A 12715-nucleotide genomic window follows, 5' to 3' on the forward strand; every position below is an offset into this window, starting at 1 on the left:
ATCATTAGGACCCAGTTGAGAAAGCCCAATGCATACAGTAGGCACCCAAATACACGATCCTTATTATTACTGTAATGAGTTGCTTTCATGGTCGTGCAGGTCTTGAGTTGAACAGATGCTAAACAGATGTGGCACCATACCTAAACCATAAAAGTTAGAATATGAGGATGTGGGTAATCCTCACTCCACAACTTACTGAGTTGTATGACTTCGTAACTTATCCACTTGAAGTCTAAATTTCCATCTTTGCCAAGATTCCAGGGTTGAACAGGGTTAAAGGAGACAATCTAGTGCGTGAAAACATCTGTCAATGGTAAAGCCCTACAGAAATCCAATGACTTGGAGTGGTCTTGATATGTCAGTATCGATTAACTGAACATAAATAAGTCATCGGTCTAGACCAGAGAAAATGAGCTTTTAAAGCTTCTGTGGCAATAAGAACAATCACAGCATTCCCCCTGTGACTTCCACACCACAACCTCCCTCCACAGTGTGACTGTCTGCCCAGCGGCTGACTCTGAAGTAGACTTGCCCTGCGTCCCAGCACTTCCGGGGCAAGTTTCACAGCAAGTCCCGCAGTCTGTGCAGCAGACCGCCTCCTGCCCCCCCCCCCCCCCCCCCCGCAGTCTGTGCAGCAGACCGCCTCCCGCCCCCCGCAGTCTGTGCAGCAGACCGCCTCCCGCCCCCCCGCAGTCTGTGCAGCAGACCGCCTCCCGCCCGCTTCCCACAGTCTGAGCAGCAGACCGCCTCCCATCCGCCTCCCGCAGTCTGAGCAGCAGGACCTTACTTTGTCCTCCTCCAGCCTCTGCCGGCGCTTCTCCTCCACCGCAGCCCTCCTCCGTTCCTCCTTCAACCTCTGCTCTTCCAGTTTCTTCTTCCTCTCTTCCAGGTGCTTCTCGTAGTGCTGCCTGGCCCGCTCTTCTTTCTCCAACCAGGCGATTTCTCTTGCAGCTTTAGGAGGGAAGACAAGGCCAATTAAACACGGGCAGGTTCAAAACTTGAATGGTTAGGGCTGTGTCGATGGTGCGAGTTCAACAAATATGGGTTCTTGGGTTTTGTAGGAACCAAGCCTGGCCTTGGCTTTCCTCAGATTTTCAGGGAAAAGGCCTGTGGTGGCGCAGTGGATAAAGTGTCCACCTGGAATGCTGAGGTCGCTGGTTTGAAACCCCAGGCTTGCCTAGTTAAGGCACATATGACAAGCAATCAATGAACAACTAAAATGAAGCAACTAAGAGTGATATTTTTTGCTCCCCCCTCCTCTCCTCTCCCTGTAAAATCAATAAATAAAATCTTTAAAAATTTTTTTCTCAGGAAAAAACTATGACTCAATTTTTAGCATTATTTAATATGCTAACAATCAGGGTGATGTGCTGAATTCTGCTCTTGAGAACCCTGACGGTCCTCTAGTTTGATAGCTTTCTTTTTTCCTTTTTTTTCCTTTTTTTTTGGTAACAGAGACAGAGAGAAGGACAGATAGGGACAGACAGGAAAAGAGAGAGATGAGAAGCATCAATTCTTTGTTGCAGCAGTTGATTGCTTTCTCCTATGTGCCTTGACGGGGGGGGGGGGGAGGAGGTTACAGCAGACTGAGTGACCCCTTGCTCGAGCCAGGGACCTTGGGGTCTCGAACCTAGGTCCTTGGCGTCCCAGTCCGATGCTCGATCCACTGTGCCACTGCCTGGTCAGGCCAGTTTGATATCTTAATACTACAGAATAATGCACACACAGCACATGTTCTACTCTTAACTCTGATATTGATGTGATGCCCTAAAAACCAACATACTATCTGCCTCTCTCTTTTTAAAAAACGTGATGTTTTAGGCTTTAATCACTGTAAAAAAAAAAAAAGACGACGACTAGATAAAGAAGATGTGGCACATATACACCATAGTATACTATTCAGCCATAAGAAATGATGACATTGGATCACTTACAACAAAATGGTGGGATCTTGATAACATTATACGGAGTGAAATAAGTAAATCAGAAAAAAACAGGAACTGCAGGATTCCATGCATTGGTGGGACACAGAAGCGAGACCAAGAGACAAGAGTGTGGTGGTTGGGGGGGGGGGAGGAGAGGGAGGGAGAGGGGAGGGAGGAGAGGGAGGGGCACAAAGAAAACTAGATAGAAGGGGACAGAGGACAGTCTGACTTTGGGTGATGGGTATGCAACGGGGATTGAATGACAAGATAACCTAGACATGTTTTCTTTGAATATATGTACCCTGATTGATGTCACCCCATTAAAATAAAAATTTATTTTAAAAAACACAAAAAAAACCCTGTGATGTCCTTTAGATCGACAATGTGACTATATTTGTTTTAACACAGCACTAGTTCTCTGACAGAATTAAAAGGACTTGGGAGATAGTTGATAAAAGATATAGTAAATGCCTCATGGGCATATCACACTGAGTCAGATAAGCAATGCGAGGAACCAAATAACAGCTGATCTTGTGTTGAGGGCACAAGCTGACACTATCACAAGCAGAATGGAAAATACACAATTCAAAAAATAGTGTTCAGTGATGAAATGCTTTTTTCCTCTTTCCATAGACATGTTCCTTCCTTCTTTTAGGAGAAAAAGTACAAAACTGGTTTTTTAATATGATGCCTCCTTGAGCCAGGATAACTAAACACATCTTTAATATGAGTTATTAACACTATAGGCAAAAGTGTCTAAAAAAAATTAAAGCATAAACCTTGAGGATACTATATTGCCTACAGATTAAAATGTTATATTTTAAGGGAAAAAAGTAGAAATTCAGAACATTTTAATTTCCTCTAAATGTTTAATATTAAATATGCTGCATTTCTACAAATGCTAAATCTTTTCAAAGTTTTTCATTTGAGGGGACAAACCTACTGCCAGGGATTTGAATTGACTTTACTTTCATGGAAGGAAAAGGACAAGGACAAATTCAACATGAGTTTGTCCTGTGACATCACTCGGGGTGAACAGAGAGAACTGGGCACCCGCAGAGGAGAGGCCTGCGTGTTTCCGGCAGCTCTGCTGCTAAGGGGGGAGTGAGACCGTGGGCATGTTCATTTGGATTCGGTGTTTTCTCTTGCCGAAAAGATGAGAAAAATCCTTTAAGATTCCTTCCAATTATAAGTCCCTGGTTCTAAAGAAATTCTCAAACCCAAGATAAAAATTTACTTTGAGTAAAAAGCACTCACTAAATATTTACTGAAACAGTGAATAAGTAAAAAGATACTATGAGAACACATGTAGAAAGTAACAGAGAACACAATTCTAACACTTTCTTAAGACATACTTAGTGTGACACATAGACTCAAGCACATACGACCTTTGGGATTTTCTATGTAGAGCTATCTTACTGGCAGGTTTTTAATGACACTATACATTTAAATTCATTTAAAAATGTGGATTTACGTTTTGTTAAAACTTAAAAAGCACAAAAATATTAAAAGGGGAAATGACACTCTTCATCTAACCTTAGACCCTGTTATATTCTACTTCCATCTTTATAAGTAAAAACAAGCAGAGATGCCGGCCCACAGTAGTATACATAGTACACTTACTGCACTGCATATTGTTATTGTCACTGAAAATGTATCTCAGAGATCTTCCCATACCAACATATGAAATACAAGTCTAACAACTTTTTAATGGCTATATAATCTCTTATTATCTATATGTTACTTTATATGACTGAATACTTGTTTTTTCTTTATTTATAAAGATTTTTTTAATTTTTTCAATTTTATTTTTTATAAAGATTTTTTTTATTATTATTTATTCATTTTTAGAGAAAGAGGAGAGACAGAGAAGGAGGGAGGAGCAGGAAGCATCAACTCCCATATGTGCCTTGACCAGACAAGCCCGGAGTTTCGAACCAGTGACCTCAGCGTTCCAGGTCGATGCTTTATCCACTGCACCACCACAGGTCAGGCTCTTTAATTATTTAAAAAACAATTTATTGGGGTGAGATTGGTTAGCAAATAACTAAGCACTTATTAATGGGTTATCTAAGTTGTTTTCAGTATTTTAACTCTTCTGACCTTATATATCACAAACCTCTGTGTACAGGTGTGAGCTTATCTACATAGAAGTAAAATTGCTGAGTCAAAGGGAATATACATTTAAAATTTGTTATTTTCATACTGTCCTCTGTAGAGGTCATATCAATACATATTCTCATCAACAGTATATGAAGTTTACAGGCAGAAAACAGAAATAGATTTGGACCTGTGGATTAGCAATGTGATGCATCTATTTTTAAAAACATTATTGACTTCATTGGGGTAATATTGGTTAATTAACCAGGTTTCAGGTGCACAATTCTACAATACATCATTGTATATTGAATCCTGGGTTTATCACACCAACTCAAGCATCCCTTCACCAAAGATACATCTATGTCTTAACACTTAGCTTAAGGTGAGAACATTATCAACCTGGGATGGTTACTGAAATCATTAGGACCCAGTTGAAAAAGCCCAATGTATTCAGTAGGCACCTAAATCTTCTCCCTGGAGGGTAATGGGGCTGAGGTGCTGGGACGGGTTTGTACCTGTAGAAGACCTTCCTCATACAATATGCTGAAGGACTTTGAGATAAGAAAGCAATAAAGCGCCAAAACTTCTTATCTTTAGGGCTTCAAGGAACACTTCACTTCTCCTAAAGCAGTGGTTCTCAAAGTGTGCACCAGGGAGCATTGGTGTGCCTTAGAAGATTTCCAGGTGCGCCCTTTGGTATTCCAGAGAAATATGTGCCTGTCGGGGACCAAAAAACCCATAGGATTTTTGGAGTTTAGATTTTTGGGGGACAGAGATGTGGGGAATTGGCTGTAAGCTGACAGTCTGCCCAACCCCCTCACCTCACTTGCCTGATTAGGTTGCAAAAGGCTGTTAAGCTGTGGTCCCGGATTGTTTATACTACCCCCCATGTTCCCCGGAAAGACTGGAGGCAAGTGTCTTCTATCCTTTGTTCGGTGTAAAGTTAAGATGATATGTATGGTGGGGGTTTTGGATTGATGATTAAACATAAGGAATTGTCTCTTGAAGCCTTTTGGATTTCTTTAAAAAAAGAATATGTGGCAACATCTAAAAAAGCTTTGAATGTTTTATTACAATTTTCAACATCCTATTTATGTGAATTAGGATTTTCTACCCTCAACACAATTAAGAGTAAAAAGAGAGGAATTCTTCAATGTATTGATGAGGAAATGAGAGTTTGCCTTTCAGATATATGCCCAAACATTGAAGAAATTGCTAGGACACATCAGGCTCATGTTTTTCATAAATACAAGAATGAAAAAACTTAACACATTTGTGGGGGGCCTGCCGAATTTACTGAATTTTACTAAGAATGTACCTATATATAAAAAGATAACTTTTTTGTTGTTTTTTTATTTTTTAACCCTATTTTTTTACAAATTCTAGAAAGCATAACTCAAAAAATGTAACATACATGTTTTTAATGTTAGAATAAATTTAATTTTGTCATATTTATTTTGTTTAATTACCATAAAAGCATGCTTGGACTTTATATTTTGTTTAATATTTGACTTAATTATTATAACATATTTCTCAGAAATTTGTATATAGTGCACCTACAATTATTTGTAGGATTTTAAATGCTCCCTGACTTCAAACATTTGAGAACCACTGCACTAAAGTAAATGGAGTTTTGCTAAAGGAAAAAAGCAATTCTTTTGTCACTGCCTTAACCCAACCTCACTCTCATCCCTCACGGAATGTTGCCACCCTCTTCACCTAACTGTCTTCCAGCCCTGCTGTGCTAGACCAGGAAGCATAAACACCCTCTACCTCTGCCTCCCCTTACTCAGAAACACTGGGCTTCCCCAGCCACAGGCATCTAAGCCAGGATCTGTGGAATCACATGACCTTCCATCCTCATCTGTATCACCATCATCATCAAGGGGAGATGTCTCACCTCTTACTTTGTTCTGATCTGACTCTTATGTGCTTTACAGGTATTATCTTCACAGCCACTCTGTGAGGGAGACACTGCTATTAACCATTTTATCATGATAGGTCTGGGACACAGAGGGGTGAAGTAACCTGCCTGATGTCTCACAATAAGCCAGTGGTGGAACTGGAATTCAAACTCTGGACTTTCTGACTCTAGAAGCAAACAACGAGCCATTATATTAAGAGGCATGATTTGGAACACCTCCCTATGACTAAAGTTCCTTTTCTAGATGGGGACAAGTTGGTTGTCCATTGTAAAGATCCTGGTCTTCTAACGTCATTCTTAGTCTTTATCATCATGTGTTTATAAGACCCTGTACTTTTTCAGGTTTTGAGATCTTTTAATCTTCAGCAAAGTAAATTTGAAAGAAAGAAATAATGGCTGCTTAATCACAATGGTTGATTTTATGTTGAAGTTTCAGCCTCTGAGTTACCTATTCATCCCATAACAAGCATTTCTCCTTTCCAGTCCTGAGCCTGACTCATGATCTAGCTGCTTCAGTATGAGCCGATGTCTATATCCCTGCCACTGGAGTGAATTCAGATCCCTCCGATGCTCACACCCTGCCTGACAGCCTTAGCAGCTCGTGCACGATAGTCATCAAGTGAAAACATGGGAGACCGGATGCCAAGATTGACCACAGATCTGCTGAAGTTTTATCCAGAAGAAATTTGGATTAGAATGTCTGCTTTCCCAAAGCTCATTTTTTGGTGGGTAGTTCTGTCATAACCAATGGCTGTCCTAATCAGGGGCAGTTTTACTTATGGCTGTAATCAGAGGTACAGCATTCCTGGTTATTTACTAATGAACCCTAACTTCCCTATCAACATTTTTGAGATAAACATACTAAGCCAGATTGAAATGAATCATTTATTGCTTGACCACACTCTTATTATTAATAGTGCTGTCCCTGAGTTGACAACAAATTGATATTAGGAAAAAAAAAAAGGCAAAGAATCCCACCAAAATTTGACTGGAAAGGCAAGGAAGTTGGGTGAAATTATCTGAGAAAAAATCTCGTATATAATTTAATCGATGTATGTTTGATGGTCAAAATCCTTTGTTGTTGTTTCCAATACATTACATTATGATAGATCTCTTTTACAACGTTGAACTTAGTTACAAAATCCAATATCAATGAATTGAATGACAGATTTTATTAGCTCAAAGTTTTCTTCATGAGCTATATGAGTTAATCATATAATTCTTTGAGAATCTTTCACAATTTTATAGAATCCCAGAAAGCTCCAGTGGGGAGTGTGATTCTATTCACATTAATACTTCAAACCTGATTTGAATCATCTTCAAAAAGGGAAACCTTGAATCTCCCTAAACACAGAAGAGTATTTGTCTGGTACACATTCCTGAAATATTTTCTTGAATTTTGTCAATATACTACAGAACCACTAGCTTTATAACATAAATGAAGAAAAAGCAGTTTCAAGACACAACTTTTTGATAGATTGCCTTTGCATCTTTGTTCATCTGAGAAAATGCTTAAGAATAAGTATTCAAGACTTGTTTGACTGAACAATTATAAGGGCAGGCATTACCTGATACCTTGGTAATGCTTTAACTAATTGACAATATACCACTGTCACATTCATCTATACTTATTTATTTATTTTTAATTTATTTATTCATTTTAGAGAGGAGAGAGAGAGAGAGAAAGGGGGGAGGAGCAGGAAGCATCAACTCCCATATGTGCCTTGACCAGACAAGTGCAGGTTTCGAACTGGCGACCTCAGCATTCCAGGTCGACGCTTTATCCACTGCGCCACCACAGGTCAGGCTCATCTATACTTATAATAAAATGCATAGACTTGATATTCATTTAACATGCAACAAACAATGGTTAGACATTCGCTATGTGTCAAGCACTGTTCTAGGAACTGGGTTATAGAAATAAAAATAATGACACAGTCCTTTCTCTTATGGAACCTATATTCTAGTGGGGACAGACATACATATGTGAAGTACATACATGCTTAGATGTTGAAAGTGATATGCAGACAAACACAGAGTGCTAGTCTGAAGTTTGAGTAAGGTGGTCAGGGGAGGTCCCACTTAAAAAGATAGCATTTAACCACCCCTGAAGTGAGAGAAATGAGCTATGTGGAGAGCTCCAGGAGGTCGATCTTTTCATTTCAATATCCTTGTACCTGGCTCAACAGTAACCACACATTAAATATTAGCACGAGGTTGCCAGCTTGAGCCCAAAGGTCGCTAAAATGAGCCCAAGGTCATGAGCAAGGGGTTATTGGCTCAGGAGGAGCCCTCCGGTCAAGGCAATGAATACCTAAGGAGCAGCAACGAAGAACTGATGCTTCTCATCTCTCTCCCTTCCTGCCTGTCTCTCCCTGCATGCCCTTCTCTTTCTCTCGTGCTTTTAAAAAAAATTATCACAATGTGTTTTATGACTAAAATAAATGACATTCTATTAAATAAATTACTTTAGTAACTATGGCATGCCTACACAATATAAAAGTACAACCATTGTGTTAATTTGCTACTAAATATGATAATACATAGTGAAGTATTTAGAACACTGCTTGGTCCATAGTTACTGCTTAATAAACACTGTTATTCCTGTTTATTAATAATATTAATATTATTACTTAGTTGAAAACGAGTAATATCAGTAAAAATTAGGAAAATCAGCCAATATTACATGTTTGTTTATACGCAGCATTGTGCCATACCCTTTAAAAGCTTAAAATATACACAACCAGGGAGTTATATAAAATCCAACAAGAAAAAGTTCAGGGGAGTATAAAGTAGCATCACAGTGTGAACTAAAATATGACAGTTACACAAGATACAAGATACAGTGAGAAAATGATAGAATTTCTGAAAGGAGAAAGATAATGAAGACGAAGGAGGCTTCCAAAAATAAAGACTGGTACGAACTGTGGCAGAGCTGGAGCAATGAAGTGTATCAGTGAGAGACAGATCTGGTGATTGAGATGTAAATTCTTAAGGCCTGGACTAGGATGACAGCAGAAGCAGCAAATTAAAAGTCACGGATCCGAGGCCCGGGCCAGTTGGCTCAGTGGTAGAGCATCAGCCCAGCATGCAGGAGTCCCGGGTTTGATTCCCGGCCAGGGCACACAGGAGAAGCGCCCATCTGCTTCTCCACCCCTCCCCCTCTCCTTCCTCTCTGTCTCTCTCTTCCCCTCCTACAGCCAAGGCTCCATTGGAGCAGAGTTGGCCCGGGCGCTGGGGATGGCTCCATGGCCTCTGCCTCAGGCGCTAGAATGGCTCTGGTTGCAACAGAGCAACTTCCCAGATGGGCAGAGCATCGCCCCCTGGTGGGCATGCCAGGTGGATCCTGGTCGGGTGCATGCAGGAGTCTGTCTGACTGCCTCCCCATTTCCAACTTCAGAAAAATACAAAAAAAAAAAGTCACAGATCCAAGGTTTACATTGAAGACAGAGGTCAGCTAGTCTTATGACTAAATGAATTTATAAAGGGTAAAGAGAGTGTGGCAACTTCCATGTACATACTGGGCTAGAGAGAGTGAAGCCCCACCTAGAGCACTAGGCTGAGTCCAGCAGGCCAGGGTGGGCACCTGTCAGTGCATAGCATTGGGCCACCAAGGAAAGAAGAATGTTTTATTCTGCAAAAGACCCAATGCTCACACTAGTAGTCAGAAAGATACCAGTCTCTCCAGCGGTACCAAAAGTATCAAGAATCGCCTAAAGGAATAATTTCTTGGGGCCAGAAAAATACTGATGCAATTGATCAGGACACAGAAATTACCGTGAGGAGTCAGTTTTGGAATGAAAGTTGATGAAGAATGGAACTGTATAGAAGTTGAGTTTTAGATAATGGGAATGCATCTCTTGCTTCCTGAAGAGCTGGAACTGTAAAGCCCATAGGACCAGAAAAGGAGAGCTGAGACCATGAGAACAAATAAGATCTTTTTCCTCTAGGAAAAAGCAAAATTAAAGTTTAGAAGAGAGATGGCAAAAAAGGTGCAGAAGTCAAGAAAGAGAAGTTTGAGGAAATGGCCTGAATAGAATCAGATGAAACAGAGCAGTTGAGGAGATTCCTTCATGTATAAAGCTTTTGAGGCAGAAAAATGATGCTTTCAGAGTCCATCTGCTCAACTAGAGAGAACAATCCCCAACATGAAGAATTATGCCTGATTTTATGTGACAAATGGAAAGATCACGTAGGAAAGAGCAGGCCACATGACATAATCCTACCACAGAAACATTAAAGCATGACTCAGAGGTTTAACCCATAGAACATTATTAATAGGTCCTCCCATTTGCAATCAGTAAAACATGATATGCCCTCAAAAAAAAAAAAAACAAACAAAAAGACTTTTATTCTCTCTACTCTGCTTAAAAAAAAAGTGGATTAGAAAAATCTTTTAATGTTAATTTCAACCTACATCAATCAGTGAAAAATCAGTCTCTCTGGCCAATCACTTTATATTTTACTTTATTGGAATTTCTGGAATGCACTCCATTTTTTTTTTTTTTTTAAACTTGGGAAGCTGTAAAGTCTGAAAGCTTTGTAATACCGATGTTACCAACTATTTTGTTTTCAGAAAGGCACAGTCCAAAGATCTGCTATTGAGCGACAGACAGTCCGTCATCCCCTTTGTAAAAAAGTATTCAACTGCTACTGTAGCTTCTACAGTTTATGAGTCGTTCGGCAGGTATGCCCTTTGATTTTCTTTTAGTACTGAAGGTTTCTTTATTTAATCACTCTTAGGTATTCCAAGCTTAGATTAGAAGCTAGACTTTAAATGACTCTTTACAAATGTATGTGGCATTTGCGGGAATGTTTATTTCTATATTTATAAAGATTCCAGAGAAGGTCTTAAGACTTAGTTTCTACTATAAAGGCTTAAATGGAAAAGAATAAGCAACAGACACTTATAAAATTTAAAAATCCAGTGCAATTAATGCAAAGTAACAAATCAGAATTGATGTAGTTCATTAAAATTATGTTTCTCAACAACAACAAAAAGAGATCAGAATTAAGGAAAAGTATGTTATTTAATATGGCAGGGTTAAGAAGAAAGAGAAACACCCTATTATATACTGGTTTACCAAAAAAGTAAAAGGATAACACAATAACCTGAAAATGACTGACCAATATAATAATGAAGGAGGATGTTACTAAATGTCTTCTTCCCTCCTGTCCTTGCATCATTGCTCTCCAGTCCCTGCCTCTTCTATCTCCCTGATGACTCTTCTCCATCCTCTAGTGGCAAGCTCAGGTGGCACCCGACACCCCAGGCGGGGTTAGGTGCTTCTGTGGGTTCTCAACACCCCTTGTGCACCCCGCCCCAACAGCATCCTGTATTATTATATATTGCTTTGTGTTCATCTGCCTCCCCGCTGGACTGCAGCCAGCCCTTGAGGTTTGGGTCTCCGATTTAATTCACCTTTTTAACACAATACCTGGCAAATAAAATTCTGAATATATAAATTCATGTGTCATGTTCTGTACCACTGATATAAACTGAAATATGGGACGTCTTAGGCAAAAAAAAAAAAAAAAAGAAACAACTAGCCACTCAACACACAAAGCTAGGCAACTCTTAGGGGGAATTTGCAGGCTCAAAGCTATGAGTCTCACAACTTGGTAGCATAAGAAGTTGAAATCATTTTTGCCCAGCATATTCATGCTTTCCACAAAAGAACGAATAATGCTTGGCTTTGAAAGACAAAGAAACCACATGGAAAGGTATGAGTTAATGTGTAAAACCGAATTCACAGGGGAATTAAAATCATAAAGGACTAGGCTGATGCTGTGGGGCTACTTCCGCTCCAGCAGACACGAATCCAGCTGCACTTCTACAGAGACATTTAATAAGGTAAGACCTGGTCCAACTGGGATGGGGTGGAGAGGGGAGATGAAGGATACAAGTGCTAATACTCAGATGGATCCAAAACCACAGTGCAAATGCCCGCCCCTCCCCCCCGCACGGGGCAGTAGTCTATTCTTTTTGCTTATCTGGAGTCTTCCTGCTTCTGCAAATCTTCCTTTTCTCTCTTAGTTCTGGTCCACTCGTCAAACCAACCTTGACTAGGGAGCAGTGGGCACAGTCCACAGACAGCCCTGCTCTTCAGGAACCTACCAGCCTGCAGGAAACCTGTCAGGAACAGGGCACTTCAAGACCGGACAGAAACTCTAGGCACGGAAAAACTGGAGAGCTTATTCAGTTCCAGCAAGTCTCTGAAATGTGGGTCGAAACACCTTGGCAGCCAAAGAAATGACTTCGTGTGATCATCATGGTAAGGAAGAGAAAGAGGCTTGCATGAAAAGAATATAAATAATGCCAACAGACTTTTGAAAAACCATATTCCAAGAGATTTAAAAATTTGGTTTTTGTTTTTTCATTTTAAATAATTTTTTTTAGGTGAGAGGAGAGGAGCTAGTGAGGCAGACTCTCACATGTGCCGTGACCAGGATCCACCTGACAACCCCCGTCTGGGGCTGATGCTCGAGCACCGTTGTTATTTTTAGCGTCTAAGGCTGATGCACTCCAACTGAGCTCTCCTCAGCACATAGGGCCAGCTGAACCAATCAAGCCACTGGCTGCAGGAGGGGAAAAGGGAGAGAATGGGACAGGGATGGGGTGGGGGGTGGGGGGGAGAAGCAGATGGTCGCTTCTCCTGTGTGCCCTGACCGGGAATTGAACCTAGGAAGTCCATACGCTGAGCTGATGCTGTATCCACTGTGCACCGGCCTAGGCCAATTTGGGTTCTTGAATAAGAATTTTAAA

General features: G+C 40.4%; 1 protein-coding gene across 8 annotated transcripts in view; it reads right to left on the reverse strand.

Annotated features, from left to right (window-relative positions):
* The window catches only part of MAP7 (microtubule associated protein 7), a 177536-nt gene that overhangs the window by 49571 nt on the left and 115250 nt on the right, over nt 1-12715 (reverse strand). For all 8 annotated transcript variants that reach the window (XM_066248134.1, XM_066248139.1, XM_066248136.1 and 5 more), the window contains exon 4: nt 788-951. In XM_066248134.1, the coding sequence (XP_066104231.1) occupies nt 788-951 (164 nt within the window). The remainder of the gene's footprint in view (nt 1-787; nt 952-12715) is intronic.

This window comes from Saccopteryx bilineata, chromosome 12 (genome assembly GCF_036850765.1).
Source record: "Saccopteryx bilineata isolate mSacBil1 chromosome 12, mSacBil1_pri_phased_curated, whole genome shotgun sequence".
Classification (NCBI taxonomy): domain Eukaryota; kingdom Metazoa; phylum Chordata; class Mammalia; order Chiroptera; family Emballonuridae; genus Saccopteryx; species Saccopteryx bilineata.